Source organism: Heterocephalus glaber, unplaced genomic scaffold (assembly GCF_053883595.1).
Source record: "Heterocephalus glaber isolate CG9 unplaced genomic scaffold, H.glaber_assembly_v1.0 deba00000768, whole genome shotgun sequence".
Lineage (NCBI taxonomy): Eukaryota > Metazoa > Chordata > Mammalia > Rodentia > Bathyergidae > Heterocephalus > Heterocephalus glaber.
In genome coordinates, this window is record NW_028258162.1 from 2,611,871 (window position 1) to 2,637,628 (window position 25,758).

General features: G+C 38.0%; 1 protein-coding gene across 1 annotated transcript in view; it reads right to left on the bottom strand.

Annotated features, from left to right (window-relative positions):
• Positions 1 to 2,506: 2,506 nt before the first annotated feature.
• Positions 2,507 to 25,758, bottom strand: part of Itga8 (integrin subunit alpha 8) — a 195,341-nt gene continuing 172,089 nt past the window's right edge. Inside the window, exons 28-30 of the mRNA XM_004859985.4 lie at positions 15,676 to 15,777; positions 7,521 to 7,643; positions 2,507 to 5,260 (exon numbers count right to left, since the gene is read on the bottom strand). Coding sequence (XP_004860042.1) covers positions 5,174 to 5,260; positions 7,521 to 7,643; positions 15,676 to 15,777 — 312 coding nt within the window. The 3' untranslated portion in view covers positions 2,507 to 5,173. The remainder of the gene's footprint in view (positions 5,261 to 7,520; positions 7,644 to 15,675; positions 15,778 to 25,758) is intronic.

Consider the following 25,758-nt stretch of genomic DNA (forward strand, 5'->3'; position numbering starts at 1 on the left):
AGAAGTTAAATCCAAGACTGTTTGTTGTCAAGAGGCCCTAGTATCAGACTACATTCCCTTGTGGATTTTGGCCCCCAATCATAGACAACAGAACTTGCTAATAGACAATTGCAAAGGTGACATGTCAGGCGGATGGTATTTTGATTGTGAGGTGGGGAGTGTTTTGCATGGCATGCAGAGTTGAATCTAGGTACATTGGCCATTCTGAACTTGCCTCTGACTTAGACATCACCTGGGGAATCATGGTTTTACTCAGCTGTCAAATGAAGTTAAGATTTCAGTGCTTTAGGGTTTGTGTGCTACAGAAATCAACATTTTAGTGTAACCACAGTTCTGCGAAAGAAAATCTGTTCTTTTTGGGAAAAGAACATTAGATGTTAGGGAAGAACTGTTTTAGCATTCATGAATAGCAGGCCAATATCCCCATGCTTTAGCTTTTCCCGAGGGCACCAGAATGCTCTTTCCATAGGGGTAATAAGCAAGGGTAGTATCTCACTTTGCTTAGTCTAGGACCCACACCTCAATGTTCAAAAAGTAAACATTGGTTCAGGTAAGTGTTAACATATAAAATGGTTGGAGGTGGCAAAGATGGCATCAGAATTTGTTGAGAAGGCTGAGCTGTCACCCTGTATGTACATCTATAAAGCATTACTTCTATGAAAGACCAGTAAGAGTTGCTCTTCTTCTGAATGTACCATGAGGAGTTCAGGCTTTAACCAGCAGGGCTGACCCAGGGTAGTTCCTTTGTGTGCTCGAGGCAAGCCTGCACAGTCTAGTTTGTGCTGGGTTGGTTACTTCCATTTTGACCTTCAGCACTGATTTCACTGAATCGTAGATTTGATTTTGTACATTTTCCTCAGGGATAATGAAACACCTCTAGACCATAAGCATATATATATGTTTTGAAGTGAAAGAGACATATAATGTAAAAAGAAAGACTCATCCTACTCCTTGCTCTTGGCCATAGGGAAAGTACTCAGTTGTAGCTTCTTTTTTTTTTAGCTTCTTTTTATGATATTCAGGAATGCCAGCTAAGGAAGTGGCAAGTATTTAAATATCTTATGAGATAGGATGAAGAATGGTATGTATTAAGTGGCTGATACATATTAGAAGTCAAAATGAAATGTGTACATTAAACTTACGGAATTATAATGAAATACAAATTAAAATAAAGTAACATTTGAAAAACAATCACCAAATAGCTTAAATAATGCTGCCATAGGAATTTCCTTCCTGTGAAAAGAGTACAGTTAAATGCAAATAGATTTAATCCTTAAGGGTAGCATGTATCAAGAACAACAAATATCTCCATGTACTTTGACCAGGAGTTCTCATTCTTGCAAAGTTCACTTACTGTAATAAACCAAAGGAAGCCCCACATAGGAAAGTACTCAATTCAATGATGTTCTTTAAATAAGAAGCTGGGGACAGTTATTCCCCACAAGAGGGAGATGGTTAAACAATTAAATAGAGTACCTGGTAGTAGTACCTGGTACTGAAATGCTGGGAACAAAAGTGTTTTGGATTTTGTATTATTTGGAGCTTGGAATATTTGTACACAATAAGATATCTTGGGGAAGGAAGCCAAGTATAAACAAGAAATTCATTTATGTTCCTTGTGCACGTTTCACACAGAACCTGAAGTAATTTTGTGCAATATTTTTAGTGTTCCTGTGTTTTGACTGTGATTTCTTACAAAGTCAAGAATGAAATTTTCTACTTGTCTCATGATGTTGGTGCTCAAATAATTTTCGGTTTTGGAGCATTTAATATTTTGGGTTTTTGGACTAGGGATGCTTTACCTGTAATAGCATTGTATGAAGATTGTGAACAGGATGAGATACACATATTTTGGTGTACTCTGGTGCTTAAAAATTGAAATGGATTACAAAAGTACATGTTAACCAGGATTTTTACTGTATGCATATGTATATATGCATATTAATTTATTTTGTTCTAGAATTTGGAGGGCTGTCGGCCTTAACTGTATACCAGATGTAGTTGTTAGGTGTGAGAAACACACAGCTGAAAAAGTGTGTTTCCCTTCCTGCTCTTGTTGAGAGTGGAAGATAGTCACATCTACAGATAGAGAGGTGTAGAAATTTACAAAATACTATTGAAAGTCAGGAGGAGTCTGGACATTGGGCAAACAGGCAAGAGAAGGCTTCATAAAGGAGCTAAGATGGACTTGTAGACAAAATTTGAAAGATAATTTGGACAAATCAGTTGTAAAAGGGTGAAAGCATTATAAGTAACCCATTAACCTTTTTATTCTGATATATTCACATGCCATAAAGCTACCTGCATGAATGGCACAATTCAAAAGTTGTCAGTATATTCAAGGAGTTGTGCAACTATCACACCTCAATCTAAGTGCAGAACATTTTCATTGTTCCAAGGAGCACCCTAATTTTGTGCTTTCAAATATCTTCCAGGGTTAAATGTTTTTATAATAAAGAATCAAAGCTTTATGTTGCTTGTAAAATAAAGCATAAAAATGCCATCGTGTCTTTAAGTTTTAATTTTATTAGTGACAAGGTACATAGTTACATGAAAATCTTCACAGATATCTACACATGTGTTTAAATAAAAAAAGGTAGGTTTTAAGAGTAGAGCTTCAGTGGTGACTAGTATATGTTACTTATTTACTGTATAAAAATCCCCAAGTTTATAAAACTCGATTTTCCTATTTTCCTGTGTCCTAAAAAACAGCTGCAAGAATTGGAAAAAGGATTTCTTTGAAAAGAAAAGGAGGTGCTAAGACTCAGCACATTATGAAGAAATGGACAATGCTGTTCCCATTGTACACTCTGTGCGATGTGTCTCCTCCATGTGGAGGAGATGTGGAAGACTCATCACTGGAGGGCTCACCTGACCTCAGTTTTCTCCCTGCCTTGTTCACGCCCACATTCTAAGGGGCAGAGGCCACCACGTGACTGTGTGTCACAGTCCCCTGCCATCCCTTTAGGTAGGCTGAGCCTGGGAAGCCATGGTTTGCTTTGGAAGCCCCTCTGCTCTGCTGCACTCTGGGTCCCAGTCTTCTGCTGGCATCTAAGGTTTCTTCCAGGTGTCTGCAGGATGAATCCTCAGACCCCTGTGGTTGGCTCTAGGACTTATGAATTCCTTCACAAATAACTATCTTTAAGGCATAGGGTGCATTCTCTCAGGGACCTTTTATCAGCAAAGATTCTAGGGAGCTAATTTCTCTTGGTCACAAGTCAGACACGATAACAATTAGGACATCATCTAGGGCAGATAGAGCTGTCTGGCATTCCTCAAATCGTATCATACACAGGGTCACCTACTTGTAAAGCTGGGTCTATCTATAGGACTAACAAAGGAGACCCTAAGAGCTGGTGGGGGACCCTGAAATTCTTTGAGGCAAGTGCCTGCAGAATGGGAGGAGAATTCAACTGACAGGCACCAGACAGCTACCACGGCAGCATTTAATTCACAAGCAGGAAGAAGATGAACTGCAATGTGTGTTCTTCCATGCGCCTTTGGCTCGCTTTCCAATGCGGTTCTGCAGCTGGAGCCAAATGGCTCCTCTCCAGGTTAAGGCACCACATAAAATTTAGTGTCTGTGAGTTTGGTTCATCTTTCAAATAAAGTGTGATTGTTGAAACTGGGACACAGATTTTTCCAATTGCTTTGTAAACTTAAGAGTCTTGGTCAGCTTGTTCTATCATACTTAATATCCCGGATATTCATTTAAAAATAACTAATGCCAGTGTAAACATGCCTTCGATACATAGTTCTATAATATTGCACACAAAAATTTGTTCAGCACTTCTTCATAGTAACTTTTCATTGTTATAAAAAGGATACAGAATTTCGAAGACTACCTATGGATTTGGCTGGTCAGTTTTTCTTCAAAATGATGACATTTCACATGATTATGGATTATTTACAAGGGTGTTAAACAACACATTTTAATGATGGTTAAATTAAAGATGAAGGGAAAACTAGCTTAAAGAAAAGATCATTCTCCAAGGATATGTACTATAAAGATGAGCAGTAAGAATGAGTAATAAAGTTGGAATAAACTATTTTAAATAAAAATCCTTAGGACTCCGTTTTCTGGGATTGTCTCACACCTGTAGAACTTTATGTTTGCATCCTATTTATGCTCAGTATGTTTTCTCTGTAGATCTAAGTATGAGGTATAGCAGGGAAAAATTATTTAATTCCAAGCTAAGTATTGGTGCTGCTTGTTATAGTTATTAAAATAATATTTACCTATAGTTTTAATTTTTTATTAATGGACTCTAGACATTTTTACTATTACTTTTAAATACCACACAGAGTGGTGAGTACCTTGAAATTCATATTTTAACTAAATCAGTGAAAAGATCTTTATATATATAAGGAAATATAAATGCAACATTTTGTCAAGCTAAATTGAGCAGAAATGAGTGCCTGGATGGTGTGAATAAGAGTAATTCCAGGTAGAAAGAGGCAAGGAATTAAGCAAACTGACTCCTAATACCAATTTACTTTTCTTTAATACTGTCTAAATTTTGAAAAAGCTCTGTTAAATGAGTTATCTGAACAAAGTGGTTATCATAGGAAGGAAGTGAAGTAAGTGATTCTGAATACTAGCTAAGCAAATCTTAATTTCCAAATCCTCTAGACAACCAGAATCTCAACCTAGAGATATGGAAAATAAATAAATAAAACTTTATCCTCGCTTATGAAATTATCTTTGTCATTTCAAGAGTACTTTCACAGTACCAACAACATATTGCTTGTCTCCCTGAGCCATCACACCATTAGAAACGTTTCTTTTCCAGAGGGAGGTGTCGAATGTTCTGTTGGATACAGTAGTGTTGGAGAGTTCAGTCTTAATTCACTCTCTAAATTCTGTACTAATTCAGATGTTTCATCTTTGCAACTCAAGTTCCAGTGCCCATTTCAGTATGTCTGCCAAATATGGAATGAGGAAAGCAAAAGAAATCTTCCAAGACTGCAGACTGCTTCTAGTGTTGTCATTTCCATTTCCAAGACGGTCCTCTGGGCTCCATGGAAACTTCCTTCCCCAAAGAGCAGAGTAGATGAGGTGATAATCTCAGGGCCCTTCCATTTCCTAGCTCACTGGCAGGCACAGGAAAGCTATTATTATTTAGCCCCTTTGTCCTTTCTTTGCTTTGAAGAGAGTCTTTGTTTTTCTTTGTCATGACTCTGGGGTCTTGTCACTGGTCAGCTGTTCCCTGTCGGCCATATCATCCTGAGGAGGTCTTGCTCTATCAAAGAATCCGCACTGTGAAAAAGAAAAACAGGTTCTAGGGTCAAGTCAAAGCCCTTACTCAAAGAATGGTCACTTTATATATGTTCTGAGGAACTTGGAGTTCTCTGAAAGTAATCTGTTCAATTCTCCAAATTAAGAGATGCAAGCAATGTGTTTGGTAGTTGCCTGGAGAAAGGAATTCATGGCACAGGGCAAGGTGAGCAGGAGGACAGCATTTGTGTCCTCTGGCCATGATGGGGCAGTGGTAAAATATCTCTACATTTTTTGTTTTAATGGTACTGAGGATTGAACCCAGGGTCTTCACACTGAGCTACATCCCTAGCCACCCTCACTGTCTTTTATTTTGAGATAGTATCTTGCCAAGTTGCCTGGGCTGGGCTCAAACTTGCAATCCTCCTGCCTCAGCTCCTTAGCATACTGGGGTGACGGGTGTGTGTCACCACATCAGGCTATCTGAATGTCCCTATCTTATACAAACCACTTATGGACCTCGATATTTCCCTGGGATTCCAGCAGCATGTCCCAGAGATCTTTTCCTGCTTTTCTGCAAGCCTGCTGAACAGCACTAACTGCTGACCAGAAATGGGACATCCATCGTCTCCTGCTGTGGACTCCAGGTGACCTTGGTAAAAAGTGAGGAGATCATTGCTTACCTCTCCACACTTGGTGGGACATACAGTAATTAGGAGTACATTGGATCTGTCCTTTATCTCCATCCCAGCTGGGACCAGCTAGGCATGAATACTCCAGTGACTTTCCACAGATTAACCACCAATTGTGGGAAGAAATCGTTTTAGGATTTTCTCCCTCTTGAATTTCAAGTTAGTATTCTTCCAAGAAGGATGTGCCTTTTGCTAGAACCCTGGAACCTCAATTCTTATTTATTGTTTCTCATGTTGGAAACCCAATATGGGCTCTTCTCCAGAGCTGGGAGAATAGTTTGTTGATTGGAATATGTAATTGTACCTTATGTTCATTGGAAATATGGTTACTATAAACAGATAATAACACAAGAGTCATTTCTAAATGTGTGCCATTGATTATGTGGGCTCCGAGTGGCACAAAACAGCATGATTAGAAAAGCTATTCTTTAGCACAAAACCAAAGTCTTCTCAATTTGTAGGCCTATTGAGCATCCTGCATATTGTTTCCAAATAAAAATATACTATGTTTTTAGGGAACCATGACAATAATAGTTAACTAATGTGACTGGATTAATTCCTTTTATAGTCATGTAATTGTGACATTGGCATCTGGAATGGAAGGCTCCATGCAGCTTGGCAGTTGTGTACTTTGTAGAGCCAGAAATTAATTTTTATTGTATTCTTTTAGAACAAACCTCAGTAGAACACATCAAAGACTAAGTTAATGCTTCCTAATAAAGACAGGCTGGGTGTGGCAGTGCCTGTAGCTCCAGCACTCTATGAGGCTGAGGAAGGAGGATCACAAGTTGAAGAGTTGAAGGCTAGCCCAAGCAATTTAGTGACTTAGTGAGACCTTGACTCCAAATTTTAAAAAATAAAAATTAAAAGGGCTGGGGATGTAGCTTAGTATAAAGGCACTGGGTTCAATTTGAAACAAGTGTAAGCACCTTATAACACACATGATCTATTTGGCCTCATTAATAATCAAAACTAAAAATATGATTGACCAGTGGCTCTGCACCTGCCTTGCAAGTGCAAGGTCCTGTGTTTGATCCCCGGTACCAATCAAACAAACAAACAAACACCAAAAAAAATATGATTGACCTATATTAATTGCATCAGTGGAGTGCTTATAAAGAAAAATCTCGGGCTGGGGATTTAGCTGAATGGTGCTGCCACCTGCTTTGCAAGCGCAAGGTCTTGAGTTCAATCCCCAGTACCAAAAAAAGGAAAGAAAGAAAGAAATATCTCAAAGGATTAATGATAGAATGATAGAAAAGCTTAAGACCTTGGCTAATTAAACCAGAAAGAGAAATGTTCATTATTAACATTATTACTCCAAACTAATCGGAAAGATCACAGGTCTTGGTTAATAGAGCTTAACTCTATTATTTGCAAGAAATTTCAAGATTAAAACAATATTAAGGACTACTCATCATCTTAAACATTAGCTACGTGGATATATTAAGTATGACAGAGCAAACAAAATACACTTTTCTTCATGTCTTTCAGACCTTTCAAAATCTTTATGTCTTTACCATTATCTTTCAAAATCCCCAACAATATCCTTCTAAATCCCCTCAGTGACCACCACAGTGCAAAAGGAAAAACAAAGGAAATCAACTCACCTTCCATAAAGCTAAGGTCAAAATGGCCAGAACCAACAATCCCAGAAGTATTGCCAGTATTATGACCCACAATGGGATTGAGAAGGAAACATTTGGAGTTGCCCAAATAACTGATGTCTTAATCTGAAATGAAAATAAAGGAAATGAGTTCTAATTTGAAAACTATTTGGTGAAACACAGTAGTCACTGCCAGTGTAATACTGAGGATCATTCTGCATTATTCTATACAATAATCAAAAGCATCCATTGGGAGGTTTGTGGGGTTACAGCAGTGAGACATGGCCTTTTAAGAAGAAACACATTCCCAAGTTTGGCAGGTTGGGAATTTGAGAATAGAACTGAAGTGGGAGGGAGGGAGGAAGGGAGGGAGGAAGGAAGGAAGGAAGGAAGGAAGGAAGGAAGGAAGGAAGAGGTTCTGATGCATGATTGCCTAATAGTGACTGTTACAAAAGACTGCCAGGACCACAGCCTTCCACAAAGGCCACGATCATACACAGAATGCTTCTGCAAGTTGTCTGCCTAGCAACTATCTATTCAATTTCAGAATAGCAATTCCCTGGTTACTCATCCATATGGCTAATGATTATTCTTTCAAAATATCTTGTGAAATCTTCCTCATTCTACTATTAAAAATTTCCTCTGCCTCAATGTCTTTGAAAAATGCATAGTTTACTAAAGCATTTGTATTCTCATTGCAGTGCTGTTCTATTCCCAAGCAAGTGTCATTATTTCTGCAGAGTCGCTCTCTGATTGTTATTTAGGTTGACGCTGTAGTGCACAAAGTGAATATTGTCCTGATATGTTGAAGCAGCTTTAATCCTAAATCTACTCTTTAGGTGCAGAATTCAACTGAGGTTTTAGAGATTGAAGCCGATTTCATTTCCCACTATTGCAAAAGAGCCCAGAGGAAAATGAGATGTTCCCACTTGGACAGCAACCTCAGTGTCTAAGAACCTCCCTACCCTCCCCAGGGAGGCAGAAGAACCACTTCTATGGCTTGTATGTTGGGAGAGTGTGCATGGAAGCTGTAGACCTCCATGCAAAATCAAGGGGAGACCCAGCCATGTTGCTAAAATCTGTTGTCAAACAAAAGAGAAAGAAACCTATTTTTGGAACCAAACATTATTTACCAACACTGACATATCTGGTGTAACAGACTAGCAAGCATTGCTTCCACTAAATTGGTCTATGTGTTCCTAGCTGTAAGTGTGATTAAAATTTGATCCACTTTCAATCCTGGAACATGCTCAAGAACTCTAGAGCATAATTCTAAAGACCACTCCCTCAGGAGAGAATGAAATCATGACGAATGTTGGTGCCTCTAGAACTTGTCCTGGCAGGGAATCACCTAAACTCTAGTGTCGGGCTTTAACCATGGGCCCCTTCTTCCCCCTCTGCCTTCTTAACTAGATAAGAGCACTCTGCTGATGTTCTCCTGGTTTTTATTGCTCCCCCCTTCTTAGTTAACTTCTTCTATGCAGCACACAACACGATGACCTCGTTCATTTGATTCTACAGCACCAACTATCATTTCTATGTAGATTAAACAGTGGAATTGACAAAGTAGGGAGCTTGGTGGTGGCTCCACCTTGACAAGCCTGCCAGGGACTTGACAGATATTCTCAGTGAGAATGGGGCTGGGTTTAACCTACTCACCATTATACTTTCTCTCTTTGCCTTCATTACTGCTCTTTGCCAACATTACTCCTATCTCATCTGACATATCAGTAAGAAGGGGTATTCTCATGCAAACAGTCCACCTGCTCGCCACAGCTGCACACTGACAGACACATTGCTCACATATCAAAGAATTTTATTTCAAGGATTCAAAGCAGTTGTAATGCCTTCAGGAATCTATAGCCTAGGTAGTTTATTATAAAGCAATCCTTTGCATATCTATGTCTACATGAGCAAATTAGGACCTAGTTATTTCTGTGCTTATCCTTTTATCTTAATTACACCTCATGACATCTCTGCTCAGCCCTAACATTCTCAGTGATCAGAGAAAGGCTGTGAAGTAGTATTTCCAAATGAACTTAACTCTACTGGGAGTGGACTGATGGTTTTGGTAAGGAGAATTTCAGAACTTTGGAACTGAAAAGGACAATAGAGATCATTGACTTACAGGCCAGTTATAATGAGCCAGGAAAGAAAACGTTGGAGTTGTGGAAATTATTGAGATTTGTTTTTTAATGAAAAATTTCTTCCCACTCTGTTCTAAGTCTACCAAAGGAACCACACACTTTTAATCTATATTTTGCACCTGTATTAGAGCTTGCTAAAATTTGCTAACAAGAAACTGAGGTAAGAGAAGCAATGGATACTTCTGAACCTTTACTCTGTGGATTTACCTAATTCAAATTGTAAGTCACTTACAGCTATTTCATTTTAAACTGGGAAAACAATATGACTTTTGTGAATTCAAAAAATTCTAAAGGAGTTGAAATAAAGGGGCACAGACCCTTCAGTTGCTAAGAGTTTAATACAAAGGAAATGGAATGGAATGAGTGGATGGCCACTGAGTCCTCTGCCTGGTACATTTGCCACTTGCTTATTGCAGTCTTTGATGCATTGTCTGTAGAACTGGACTACCTATAGAAACAAACCAGGAGGGGCACTTACAAAGAGCTAATAAAGATAGTGGGAGGAGTTTTTTTTTGCAATAATGATGAAAAGTACAATTAAATAAAATGTGAAATTGACAGCATACACTTAACAGGGTCCCTTGAAGCCAGGAACAACTTTATGGGGACAGTTACAAAACCTGCTGGGTTTTTATTTAGGCCTTAAAACACTCTGTGAGGAGATGGTCACTATGCAGTGGTCCAAAAATCCGAAATTCTTCCTCAGTTTCAAAATTCTGAAATTTTCATTATCAAAACAGTTGCTAGTCTGCTTTGCATAACATTAGATTCATTTTTGTAAAATCCCCAACCTTTCTCTGAGTACTCTAAAGTGTTAGGATGAAGCATGTCATGCAGAGTTCTTGCAAGTCAGCCCATGCAACTCCCTAGGGAGAAGGAACACAGTATTCAAAGATACGCAACTCAAGGGTCTCTCCCCTGCGCCTGGTTCTGTTTGCCTTGATCTCTATTTTTAGGACATCTGTGGGGTGCTGAGGCTGCCCAATCTCAGTCTAAAATGGATCCAACTGCAGAGAACTTCTTTTGCCATGTTGCCTTCCTATATTTATTTAGGCTTTTTGCCACATAGTGGAAAAGTCATATGGACACCAAGGTCAGTGGAAATATAGAAAACCAGCAATAGTGACCCAGAGCATTTCTTCAGACTTTCAAAGTGGAGAGGACAGACAGTTACTGGAAAGAGCTGTATATAACACATGATTAGAAGAGTCATTTATATGTCTTGGAAAGAAAGGTCCTCCTGAGAATAAAGCAGCAGAGAGATCAGTAACTCTGCCAACTGCAATGGGTGTTTCATCTGCAGGTGGAAACTCATTGCTCTGCACAGACAAACTGGAGACTTGAACTGCAGGTGAGCTTAACAGAGAAGAATTTAATTGATCACTTCTCTAGGACCCAAGTTTGTCTAAACATACACTGGTGTTGGAGAATTGTGGACTAATTTGGGGCAAGTGTGAGCAAAAAGTAAAATATTGACAAATACCCAAACTTTGGTATTTTTAACGTTCATATTTGTCTTACGATCCATCTTGAAAAGCCTCCAAAAAGCTTAGTTTGGCATATTAATTGGGCCCATAATTTTTAGTTTCTAAAGACTAAAACGTGACTTATAGTAAGAAACGCTCATTCATTTCAAATGATACTTATCAAACTCTCCAGGTTCTCTGAAATTCCATGGGTCCTATTGTCAGTTATAACCTTGGCTCTTGATCAGTGCTGCCCAATAAGAATATAATGCAAGTCACATGTGTAAGTTAAAATTTTCTAGTAGCACAGTAAATAGAGTAATAGTAAATGTGGTAATTAATTTTAATAATATAATTTATTTAACACTAAATACCAACTATTATCTATTATTATAAACATTATTTTAGAGAGTCATTGATATAAATATTCATAAATTGACATAAAAATATAAAGATATTTTACATTTTTTTACTATCTCTAAAATCCAGTGTGCATTGTGCATTGGCAACATATAATTACTAAAATTTCAATGGTAAACGTGAAATGTAGTTCTACAAAATCAATAAAGCTATGTTTAATGGAGAAACATTTTATATGCTTCAGTGTTTCAGGTTTCATTTCAATGATTAAAGTAAAACAAAACTCTAAGTTCAGTTCGTTAGTTCCCCTGGCCACATTTCAGAAATGAAATGTCCACATATGTCTAGAAGTTACCATACTGGGCTGCACAGCTCCGTAGCATTCTGTACAATTTTACTCAGTGGTGAGATTAGCTGAATTACCGAGTCCTTCATTATAAAATTCTTTCATCAAAACAGTATCCCAAGGCAGAAGATGAAATGCATGTAGCAATAAAGGTTTCCTTTCAAAACGAGAGCTTGGGATTCACTATGTCAACTTTTTAAAAAGATTAATGTTGAATAACTAGAGTACTTAAAATTTAGAGGAAAAATTCATTTCCATGTCAATGAATCAACAATCTGTTTTAATACACTTTTGTTTAGCAGAATCTTGTACCTATTGAAAGAAATAGCATAAAAATTTAAGGACTCACCTATTACCATTATCTACAATCTCAGGAGTGAAATTCTTAAATTGTAAGCAGTTTAGATTTTCTGAAAGTGATCTTAAGTAGGGAACATTTAATCTTACCTTCATTGAGTTATAAATCTTATTGTTCTTTATTATAGTTGAAAGGCCATAAATAAACTTTTAAGGTGTCTACATTTTATCATTGAATTTATGATATGTTTTTGTATATTTTCACAAAAAATACCAAAGTAGAAGGAAAGAGCCTTCTTGCCTTTGCAACTGCAATTAATGTTGACATTTATATTTACGTATCATAAAATCTTCTGTAAACATACTTTAGTGGGGTCAGAAGGATGTTTTAAATAATTGTACCAAGACACCCTACCTGCAGTGCCATTTAGAACAAAATAATAACACAGTGGATCCGCTGAGCACACATTTAATAACATTTAAAGAGCTCTTCTGAGATAAGTAGTCCCTACAATAAATCTGTATTCCAAGCAATTATTTCATGTAAGAATTCCATTTTCAGATGTCAAAATTTTGCTACAAATCTGCAAATCAAATGGATTTCCAGTTTATGTATGGGCTTTTAAATAAGGATTTCCATGAAATATTTTATGATAACCACCTTTGGAATTATACTAGGCAGTGATGCCTTCTTCCATATATAAACTGGATATTAGCTGCATGGTATGCAAATGCCAAGGTTCACTGATGAGTCCAAAAACTGTTCAAATAGTTGAATGATTTCTTCTTTGTTGTGCTGCCACAATTCAGTGTTCACTCTTATCCCTCTGAATCACAGCTTTTGTCTCACATTTGTTCATTTGTCTGAACAGGACAAATGTCATGTCACAGGAGTTCATTTGTTATAAACACAGATGCTATGCAAGTAGCAGATAGAAACTACTTTTGCATGTGTGAAGCTTCTTTAAGTCTCAAGTATGACTGAATTATGGCCATTTTGAAAAGAAGTACCAGCAAACTAACCATCTCACACAGGAGCCTAGCAAAACAAGTACATATTGTTTTGTCTAATTAAGATGAAGACTTTCCCCGGTGGCCAATTGCAATTCTGATGATCCTCAGACTATCTCTTCCAACTGATTCTATGAGCTTACAGCAATTCTCTTTTGCTAGGATATTTTTGAGGGAAAAATGACAAAACCTTTGAGAAGAACTTGCTAAAAAATCTCTGCCTGCTCCAACCAGAGTTCTCTATCAAATCAAGCCACAGAAAGACTGTTCCCCTGTGCTACACAGATAACTTTCTGCTTGCAAGAACTCCAGTCAGATATTGGGAGACTTGAAAGCACTTCCATTCCTAAATGTTTTTCCAATAATCTTTACATACACAGTGTGATAAATCATCTAGATTAGATAACAGGTCTTTTTTTCCCCCCCATAAGGTAAAATGGGTAGTGCAGGTGGAGGAAGCAAGCATTTGAGCATTTTGTGGATCTTTTGAGATGAGCTGAGAACAGCAGGCTGTCACCTGTGGCCAGCACAGAAAGAGACGATCCTGTTCAGGGAACCAACTTAACATGTGTTTCTGTTATGAAACATGTGCTTGGAGAAAACCAAAGGGCCTGGATTTATCTCTCTTAGAGCAACAAGCCTTTGAACCTCTTTGGATGAATACTCCATAGTAAAAGCCTAAAGCCTCTGTTTTCTGGGCTGATCATAAATCCAGTCTACGGCCGACAGCTCGTGAGAAAACAAGAGTGATCTAAATGAAGAATGATGTGGCCATGCTGGCTCTAATAATATACAGAGACCGTGTAAATCTTAATTGTCATTTCCAATGTGGGCTGAGTGGATTCAGCAGAGAAGGCGAAGCTTTTAGTAAGATTATTAACGTTTACTGAGACTGCCTTGTTCCAGGTGCAATACTAGAGCTTTATGTACATAACTTTCTTAATCTTCTTAACAATTCCTTCCTGGGTGTGTTTAATAGCCTGGTATAATTTAGATCTAAAATGTGCTCCCATCGCTTCTAGGCCTTTTGGCTAAGATCAAGTGTAAAATGTGCCCCCCCAAACCTCAAGATCAGAAGAGGGGCTTCTGAAAGGTGATTGGATGATGGGTGTGCTATGCTAATTAGTAGTTTAATCCATGGATGAGTTCATAGCTGAATGTGTTGTTAAGAGGCGGGTCCTGGTTGGAGGTGGGTTCCTGGAGGTGGAGCCTAGAAAAGTATATCTTTTCCCCACTCCTCTCTTCTCTGTTTCCTGGCTGCCATAGGTTGAAAGGCTTTCCTCTACCAGGCCCTTCTACCATACCCTTCTTGCCTTGGAGCCAGAGGACTGTAGACTGAACCCTCTAAAACTGTAAGCCAAAATAAACCTCTCCTTTTTTCAGTTGTGGCTGTCTCCCAGGTGATGCCCAGGATAACCTGGTTTCACTACCAAATCTGTACCTGTAAGGGTTTTAAAGCACAGTTCAGATACTTCAGGAGAGGTCTTAGCGTTTGTATGTTTTTATATATTTGCATGAACGATGATTCTGTTATGAGCTCAAAGCTGAAAATCACTAATCGATAGATTAACTTAAATTGCTAAAAGTAGATTAGGCTACAAAGACTATATTATAATGAAGTTTGAAGGCCTAGGTTGCAAAGAGTTGAAGACAGGATCAATTTATACACCACCTATATAGTAGTGCTTCTCTACCATAACTGTGCGTATGGATACTCTGATGATTTTGATAAAATGCAGATTTGGACTCAGCTGGTCTGGAATGAGACCTATTTTTGTATTTCTAATCCTCTCCCAGGATTAGAAGATTCTGGTCTTTTGCAAAGCACACTTTAAATAACAAAGACCAAGAGTTCCAGTTGGGGGTTATAAATATTCATGGAATGACCAAGATATGAAGGCTGCAATCTTAATGTTATTTTCCAGAGTTTTCTGACAACTTCACATATAACTGGAAAAGCAGAGTTTTGGTAACAGTGGCTGCTGACCCTCTCTTTCCCATGCCTCTGTCCCCTCTGCATGGCCTGCCACATTGCTGAAGATCAGTGAGGTTTACTAGCTTTAATTTTTTTTTAAATGACATTTCATTGAAGAGAAGCTCATAGTGTTTTCTTACATTTTTGCAATCAGATTGGTGGTTCCTTGTACAGAAAGGAAAAATGAGCTGGCCCAAGACCAACTTCCCCTAAGAAAGAGTTTTTTCCTCTGCACCTGACTCACCACGTTGTATTAAAAATTAATTTTGATATAATTATCATTGCTACCTGGCTTCTCTGGGTCAAAATGGTTGGATTAAAAAATGTTGAATGTCTGAGTTCTGCCTCACATTTTTTAAGCTAGATATTATATCAAAAGTTGAAAAAACTAAATCAAAAGGCACTAGGAAATTGCCAGACTGAACTAAAAGTGTGTGAAAATTGGAATATTTTCTTGAAACAATGCAAAGAGTTAAACAAAGCACCTGTTGCATGATGGTTAAAAATATTTCATTTATATTACTTTTGTGTGCATGCATTTTAAAGCAATACTCACTGCTATGCTTCCTTCTGGAAGTTTTGCTGGCTGATCTCTGTAAGGCATCTTCTTAACTTCAAAGGACACCAGGGATGCAAGAACATAGGGATCATTTTTCCTCTGAAAGCAAAAATATGCATTAATTTTTAATTTTTTTCCCATACCAGGAATCAAACTCAGGACCTTGCACTTGCCAGGAAGGCGTGGTGCCACTGAACTACATCCCTTGCCCTAAAAATTTGTATTTAAATGTATTCCCTGTAAAGCTTTTAAAAGTTCTACTGGTAGCCACGCAATTGTTCTATTTTTTTAGCACTGCACATGTTTGCATTACATGATGTTGTCATTCCCTGTGTGGAATTGCTCCATGAACAGAACGCATCTTCATTCTTTTGTCTATCACCTCTCCTTCCCCCCTCCATCTCCTGATCCCCTCCCCATTTGAGAAAGATCTCTCTCTCTCTCTACTTTCTACTAGCTAACTTTTATTTTGCTTTTTATATGGCCATCAAAAGATAAATGGATAAATCAAATGTGGTATTTACACACAATGGAGTACTACTCTGCTGTAAAGAAAAATAAATGAGTCATTTATGGGAAAATGGATGCACCCTGACATCCTGTTTTTTTTGTCTTTTCCAATTCTAAAGCAAAATTTCATCCTCCTTCTTTCTTCTTTTTCTCTTTATTTTGCTTTGTTCCTTCCATCAATTCATTCATTCATCGATGCATCCATCCATCCATCATCCATTCCCTCCCTATTTCTAAAGGTCATTTGTCTTGTTAATGAAAGACTCATGTACAAAGGTAAGATAAAAAATACCAAGGTCCTAAAAAAGGAGTAAGCAGAAATATTAAAATAGTTACTACTAGTGAAGACCAAAGGGGAGACACAGTGGGTTATAGAGAATTCTTGTTATCTGATAGAGGAAATTATTTTAAGAGAGAGACTGCACTCAGTTTTAAAGAAATGATAACATTTGACTTTATACAGAAGACTCGAGCAGATTCCTAGCCTTGGCACTATTAGCATCTCTGGCCTCTTCCTTCTAGATGCCACAGTTCAGCATCTCTGGCCTCTTCCTTCTAGATGCCACAGTTGTGACAAGTAGAAATGCCCTTGTTATTGTCAAATGTCCTGGGGAACAAAATGGCACCAGTTTAGAATCCCTGATCTACAGCATACAGTGTTTCTCATTGAACTTCTCAGCAGAAAGTCTTTGTTTAATTTGTTCTTGTGTTAACTCTTAATTCCAGTCATACACACACACACACACACACACACACACACGCACGCACGCACACCATTTAGGAGTGACTCAGGAAAGCTGCTTTGAGAACTTTGGTTTTTGTAGTCTCCTCCATTGGAGAAAATGATTAGATCTACCAGTGCCATGTTGTAGCTGGGCTCAGAATGGCGTTGGAGGACCAACTGTTAAAATTTCAGGAATTTTGAAGCCAACTGTTAAAACAAAGGTATTATTAAACCTTAAATTATATCAATGTAGAGTTAAGTAAATTACATTTCTTGGAAAGTAATATATACTCAAACCTCAATACTTTCTATTGCATTATATTTTACTTTTTTTTTTTTGGTACTGGGGATAGAACTCAGGACCTTGCACTTGAGAGGCAGGCGCTGGAACCACTGAGCTAAATCCCCAGCCCTTATATTTTACTATTAACCAACCACATTCCTGATGTTATTTATGTCTATTGCATCTCTAAGAGGAAATACTACACAATGGTGTGTTTCTGTGTATCTCTTTCCAGATCTACATTTCACTGATGTTGCTGGCCTGAAATCAGCCATAGTGGAAGCACTGACACCATGAAAAATGGCAACTGCTACATTTCAGAGCTTTTTGTCTTCATTCCAGAGAGCACTTTATTAGACTTTTACTAGCACATCAACATCTATAAAATAACAACTTGGATTTTAATAATTTTGTTTAAATATTTTTACAAAGTTGATTTGTTTCCCTATGGCTCATTTTTTTCTCCCTGTAGTGATTTCATTTTTTGTACATCTGAAAGACAGACCATAGACTTTAATCTTTATGTACCTAGAGTTATTATAGCTTTGATTGTTTTCCTGCTTTCTACCTCTCTAGGGCAAATAACTATTCATTTGAAAAAGATCTTTTAAAGAAGGCACTCTTCTGATATTCTTTTCTTTGCAGCATTTCTATCTTAACTGAAAGTTGGATTTTTATTTGTATGTTTAAGAACTGTTTTATCATATTTGGAAAATGTTGCTCATAAAGTCTTGTGTGTACTTGGTGATTTCTTTCTCATTTCCTTACCACCTTCACTAGCAGATAGAGGAGAAATTCCAGTAATGAGCTTCTGTGGGTAGAGACTATAATTACATATCACATGTATGCTCATGCTCTCAAAACTTTAAGTAAGAAGCTTCCAAGTTCAACCAAAAAAATGGTAGGAAATCATTTCCTGCATTTGAAGTCATATGTTTGTTAAATACACTGGGTGAGAACTCCACCTCTATGACAGTTCTAGGTTGAAAACTTTCCTCTTACTTGATTCTACATTTATGATTATGAAAGTTTCTTAACACATTAAAATACAGGATTTGAACTGTGGGAAGTAGAATGTGGAGAAACTTGTTTCTTGGAGGGAAGTTTCTAGTTGAGTCCTTCCCAAGTTCCATTCATTCCCAGCGTTTACTGTTAGTTCCAGTGGTTCACAAGCCACTGGGCTTTGGGGGAGCTTCAGAAACACCTATGATCCATCTCAGAGGTTCTGATCAGTAAGGCTGGCTTGAGATCACATTTGAAATATATTTTTGGAAGTTTCATATTATGGGCTTTTTTGTTTTTGTATTTTGCAGTCATGAGTCACATAATAGTATTTTGGGCAACAACAGACATATATCTGGTGGCAGTTCCATAAGACATCATTGCCTGGTGGCATTGTAGCAGCCTCAGTCTCAGTGAATACACTTTATAATGTCTGTAAAATGACACAATTACCTACTGACATACCTCCCTGAACATATCCTTGTAATTAAATGATGTTAAGTGATATATTATTGTTGTTTTCTCTCCAACTCAATAGTACAAAAATGGAAACCATAACCAGTGGTGGCAAATTTATTGCGTAAGTGCTATTTGTTTTCCTTTTAAGACAAAAGATGTCAATATATGAGTTGTTTTTTCTAAATAAAACCTTAGTATTCAGGTTGAATTGCAATGTTGGCACTCTGGAATAAATAAGTGGGTTCTGAGTTGCAGTTTGGGCACTGGTCTCTAAAAGGTTTGCCAACACTGTAGCCCATAGACTATACGTTTGTATCATCCAAAGCACTTAGAATTGTGCATAGGGCTTACCAGATACTGGCTGAACAACCACATGAGTGGATGGTAAATTCACACATCTAGTGGTTTTCTCATTTGATCCCTCTTTAACCCTACATACTACCCATATGATAGCCTCTTTTATAAGGCTTAATTTTTTTAAGTTGTTGAATTGCACATCGAAGTTGCACAAGGAGGGAGTGATATCAACTGAGGCCAACCTGGTGTGCTGTCATCTTTATCAGCTAACTCAGCCTCACAAAGGGACACAGCCTAAAGCCCAATGGGAGCAAATCAGATAGGAGGCACATGGCCTACAAGGACAGCGACTCATAGAGCAATCTGTTCTTTATTTTACATTTATTCTCCAAAAGCAAAGTTTCTTCCATCATTTTCAATGGGAAAACGTGCATCTTTTTCACTTAAAAATGCTCTAGAGCTCCAAGGAGTGTGAAATGTGGGTTTTCAGATCACAAACAACTGGGGTGGCATCAAAGATAAGCTAGTCTTACACTGCAAGTCAAATGCATGTTGTAGGTGAGAATTTCATTCATGAGAACCAATTATTTGCAGAGTAATGACATTGATTCCACTTTCAAAATGGAATGCTTTTAGTTGTGCTTTTTACAAAATAGCCAATATTCTACTTATATTAAAATTAAGCTCCTCTTCTGTACAGTAACCTACTCATGTACTTGCAACCACTGCTACAGGCAATTTAGGACTGAACAAACAGATCCTTTTTGACAATATCCTGGACCTTCATTTTGACCCAGATGGCTATTAACCCTCAGCCCATGACTGTTTTACTGTTATTACTGCCTCGTTTAGACTGACCCTTAGAGAACACTGTCTGTCTCTATCATATGCTGCTGTAACGTGGTTTGCTTAAATAACAGCACTAATACAAGTTACAGAGTTAGCAACAAATAGGGAGGAGCGGAAGCTTCTGAGTTGATTCAATACCAAAGCATGTCAGGTTATGTCAAGTCCTCTCCCTCTCCCGTCTCTGAATCACTTAATTGCCCCTTGATAATTATTTTTTTAAAACATACGCATTTTATGAGCCCACATTTAAATATTCAACATTTACCAGAAACCAAGCATTGAGAGGTGGCCAAACTCAAGAAATTACTGATGAAATTTCCTGGTTGTCAATGTTTCCATTTTAAGTAATAACTGAAGAATAGAGGCTCATTTAGGATTCATCTAAGTAAAGATCTCTTTTTACTGACCAGTTTGCTTATTTCCCGCAAAGACAGAAACAAACAATGTGGCAGGTCTTGGCAACCAAGAATTGTAAACTCTCTAGTCTGGGTTGGAAAGGCAGAAAATATTTACCTCCTTCTGGATTATAGTGACCAAACTATTAAAATAAAACCCTAATACACAGTGTGTATATGTATACACATAAGTGTTTTCAGTAATGCATTCTTCTTTGGCATTAGACTTCTAAGACTGAAATAAACACAAACTGAAGAAATTTGAGCTACAGGTTTGGGTAAACATGCAGCAGTGGGCTCTCCCTATCTCTCACTGTGTCTCTGTCTCTGTCTCTGTCTCTCTCTCCCTCTCTCCCTCCCTCCCCTAGAAGTAACCCTTTCCCTGGAAGGCCTTCAGAATACTGATACAGATTGTTTTGATCTGACTCTCCTCATCCTATTTATTGTTCGGACTATCCCTCATTTACAAGTGGCCCCTTCCAGGCCCGTTGGGTCCTCTCTAATGGGACAATTTAGGCATAACTTTCAGTCCACTGACTTCCTACTGGAATAGCATTGTCATGTAATCTAAAAGAATCGCTTTCCCCTGAAATACAGGATTATAATGATAAGTCCTGTTTCACTGAAAAATTGTTCACCTTCGTTTCAGTAGAATGTGATGCTCAAATAGGAGGAATATATGGTTGTCATTTAGACTGCATGGACTTGGAATTCCCTAAAACACTTCTCTTCCATCTCTTAGCTAAGTGACAGGCATGAGGCAGGGTGACTCTAAGCAAACTGATGGAATGCAAGTGGGGAAGTCTTTCTTTGTCTAGTCATTGGAAAGCTGTAAGTTAGGAAAATTAGCACTCATAATGAAAAGTAGATCAGATTTGAAAAGGCCAATTACAATTTTCAAATTTATGCTACTTTGAAAATATTAAAATGACATCATTTTTCTTTAGTCTTTATGGAATATAAAAAATATCAACATCAGAAAATGTATGGCAAAAATAATTAAATGATAAAATTTTAACATGGCAATTTATCATTAGAAAACTCATAATTGGATTCTTTGAATTATGCAGTGAAAATAATTTTTTCTTGAAATTATCTTTTAAAAAATTCTTTCTTTTAATTCTTTTGGGAAGATACCCAGCAGAGGAATAGCTAGGTCAAATGGGACCTCTAGCTGGGTCAAATGGGACCTCTATATGTGCACACATGTTTATAGTGGCATAGTTTGTAATAGCAAAATCTTGGAAACAGTCTAAGTGCCCATCAACTGGAAACTGGATAAAGAAGATGTGTTTTTTTTATAAAATGGAGTACTACTCAGCCATAAATAATAAGAAACTATAGACATTTATAGCTAAATGGATGCACATCAAGGCCATACTCTTAAGTGAAATAAATAGGACACACGTGTGTAAATACCAAATAGTTTCTCTGGTGTGAGAAACTGAAAGTGTAAATAAGGATTAAAATTATTTAAATTAATAATTAATAATTTGAAATAGGAAGAAAAGGTCCAAAGGGGTAGGGGAAGTGGGAGGGGAAGGGGAAAGGAAAGAAGGGAATGGAATTAATATGAGAAAATGAAAAAATGGAAACAAAGTTTTTGTAAATAGGGAAGGGAGCACAGGGAATGGGGAAAAAAATAAGAACCAAGATATGTACAGGTACAAGATCTCAATGATAAATGCAAATGTATTGTATACCTAAAATGTACCAATAAAAGAATTTAACCAAAAAAAAATTCTTTCTTATTTGAAGTTCCAAATTTTATGGAAGACTTTTCAAGAAACCATATGACCTTTTAAAAAGAAATTTTGTTTTTAACTTTCCCTTAGAAGGCAAGGAAATGATCAAATAATTACATGAAGATCTACATGCAGCTTTCTCAGAAGATGAATTATTCTCATATATGTAGAATACTTTGAAAAATCTTTTTGGAGTGTACGTTTGCCTCTTCTGCACATTTCAACTACAAAATAGAAGGAAACTGGGCACTCATTTCCTTAAAGTGAGAAAGGTCATTGAGCCTGCCTTAAACAAGGTATCAGGTTATAACTGGATGTCACTGAAGGGCTTTAGTATGCTTTAGCAGAAGAAATAAGAGAAATCATCCCAGCTGGGCATGGTGGCACGTCTGTAATCCCAACACTCTGGCAGGCTGAGGTAGGAGGATTCCAAGTTTAAGCCCAACCTGGGAAATTTGGTGATTTCATGAGACTCTTTTTCAATATTTAAAAAGAAAATAAAGAGGGCGGGGGATGTAGCTCAGTGTGAAGGTCCTGGGTTCAATCCTCAGTACTGCAAAAAGAAAAAAAGGGAGAGAGGAAAGAAAAGATAGGAGAGAGAACTTGCCTTGATCGGACTTCTGAAGGTGTCCCCCCTTTTGGAAGATGGCTGTAAGCAGTAAGACCTAATAGTGCTGGTTATCATCTTGAACAGGGAATAAAGGAACAGTAGCAACTCTTTAGATTTGTCCCTGTCCCTTGGTCTCCTGAATTATCTGGCTCATTGAACTGAAAAGAATCAAATGAGGGGATGGTTCAGAGCAGAAGGGCAGCCTCGCTTCTGACTACCTTAAAACACCAAGGTTTCCTCCTTAGTTTGAAAATTGTACTATCCTCACCTGGAGGGTTCCAGTTAGAGAAAGGTAACACAATGAAAGTTCACCTCTTTGCCCACAGTACAATAGTCTTTGTTTGCCGTGCAACAGTCTTTACCGGCAGTGCAGCAGTCTTTACCAAACTCGTAAACCAGATCAGTTTGGGGTTTGAGTACACAGGTTTGGGACCAGCAAAGCCTTGGGAGAAAAGCCAGACATCAGAGCAAACCTGAGCCAAAGCTCCTCACAGAAGACCCTCTGGTCCACTAGCTGGTTGTGTGCTGATGCCTAGATAGGATTCTCCAAGGAAGCCTCCGTGCTTTGCATCTGAAAGGTCAAGGTGGCCTTACGAGATTCCACAGAAAGGCCTTTCAAGTCACTTCTTGGTCAAGTTCTCTGGTAGAACACATTTTTGCACTTCCTCAATGCCTGCTATTTTAGGGTCATTAGTCTTAGGCCAGGAGAGCCATTTTGTTATGGTTTGTTGTTTAGTTTGACTGGTTTACTCCAACTAGTCAACAGCTTGTGGCCCAACCCAGCCTGGCACTTGACCTTAGATGTTCATGCATCCTAGGGATGAGTAGCTTCCCTGGCTCAGGTGCTGCAGGGGCTGGGTGGGAGAGTCCAAGATAGATGTTCTTCCTGTCTCAGGGAAGCTCACACTCCAGCGTCAGCTATAGATATATTTGAGGGAGGTTCCCTCCAAAACCAGCTTCCAAGAATCTTCTTGACACAACCCCCCAAGTTTTCTTTTTATTGCATATAGCAGCATTCCTATGTTTTACTTGCTTAGCAGTTCTGAATCCAAAAGTTTACTTGTACGGTTCATGTGTATATCTAAGCTTTGAAGTAAAGCCAACACATTAACTCCTAGGTCTGAACATCACATCATTTTGCCATCATTGCTGGCTAGATGGGAGAGAGGGAAGCTGTTGTGTTTATTCAAACCTGTAACACTGCATTCGGTGAAAAGCAGATTCTTGATAAAGGTCTTGCCTTTGAGGTGGCAGATGATACAGTCACAAGGAAAAAGGGGGCCTCATTTTTACTTGATGAAGAAATGTGGTGAAAAGCAGAAAGCCAATATTAAACACAATCCAGGCCTTCATTCAGAGCTATTAGAATGGACTTTATCATCTAATCCTGCAAGTTTGAAGGGAAATATACCTCCTAAAGTTCTAAAACCTTGCAGCCTAATCTTTCAGGAATGGAAATGTACTTTATTTCCACCATCCTATATGACTATAGCATAGTCATGAGCTGTGATTATTGAACACTTGAAATGTGAATAGTAAGACTGAGGAAATGAATGACTATTTTCCTTCTTCTTTTTTTTTTTTTTTGGTACCGGGGATCGAACTCGGGACCTTGTGCTTGTGAGACAGGTGCCTGAACCACTGAGCTAAATCCCCAGCCCTGAATGTCTATTTTTACTCATGTTAAATATTTTACCTTTAGATAGCCACATGTGGCTATTACTGCTAGACTGGGTAGTACAACTCAAGAGTTATATTTTCTTACTGAATTCTAAAATAGCATGTTAGGCAATTTAGAGATCTTTTAAATGGTTATAAAGCTTTAATGCAGGGTATTAAAAATTTTGTATAGGTGGTTATCGTATCTACAGGAGTTACAGTCGCACAGTCTGTAGCTTAGTGATTGTGACACGAAATGCATCACAGGGGGTGGGGATTTAGCTCAGTGGTGCTGTTGCCTGCCTCACAAGCACAAGGTCCAGAGTTCAGTCCCTGGTACCGAAAAAAAAAGTGCATCACAGACTCTTATCAGGTAGTGATCTCTACTTCAGCAATATAGGATAAACAGGACAAAAGCTTACAGATTCCTCCTCTCATAGCTACATGGCCTTGGCAAAGCCACTAAATCCCTATTTGCTCCTTTGTAAAATGCAGTTGGTAATGAAAGTATGTGTCCCACAGGATTGCTGTAAGATTTCAAAGAGTAAGCATTTATTCTTATATAAGCATTTATCCTGGTGCTTAGCTATGTGACCATCACTCAATGGACACCTGGCTCTTTGCAGACAGGCCTCCTTAGAAAGGCTGGCTGTTCCTTGAGTTTACAGAACCATTTGGACATAGTCTGCTTTGAGTCAATCAAAGTGTCAACACAATAGAAAATAAGCTATTAATAAGGTGTCTAGAGTTATTGCTGGTTTAAGCTATGTAGAATAAACATTATAAATAACTTATCAGGAGAGGTTCCAGGTGAGCTGCTCCCAGGTCATGAATGTTTTAGAATAAAAGGAGCCTTTCTTCCAATCCCTTCATCTCCCATTTGAGGCAATGGAACCCTGGGAAGGCTAAATGCCTTCAACACAGGCTCAAGGATGGAATGTGAGCTCAGGCCTCCTGACTGGGAGCCCCTGAAAAGAGCAACAAGAAATTCTGCCTAATTGAAATCAGCGTCATCACTCCTAGGACTTGATTTTAATATCTGTATGTAATTTTTACACAACACTTTCCTCCAGGTTCACAAGAGGAGGCGTGCATACAAAATGCAAAAACATGCTCACCCATCCGTTCACATGCACTTTATCAGTATTTACCAAATGGCAAGAAAATCTACACTGAATTTGCTCTGATTCAAAGATTTGTCCAAGATTAGTAATGATGTGTCTTAGAGTAGATGGAAAAGGATGTAGTGAACAGAAAGAACACATTTATAACCAAAATAGCCTTAAACTCTGAATAATTTCTTCCCTCCATACTATTATGGTTTATGAAGTATTTTAAGCATATTTAATACAAAAATTTTTACAATATTGCAGCAAAATTGAGAAGCAAAGCTTGTTGGTAGGGATGTGAGATTTTTTTTCAATTTTTTTTTTCTTAGTGTGTGTTTGCAATACATAATAATTGCATTCTGCATGGGGAGTTGGTACAGGGATCTAACACATCTTAATTCTCTTCCTTTTCATTCCTTTCCCCCCCTCCCCCTCCTT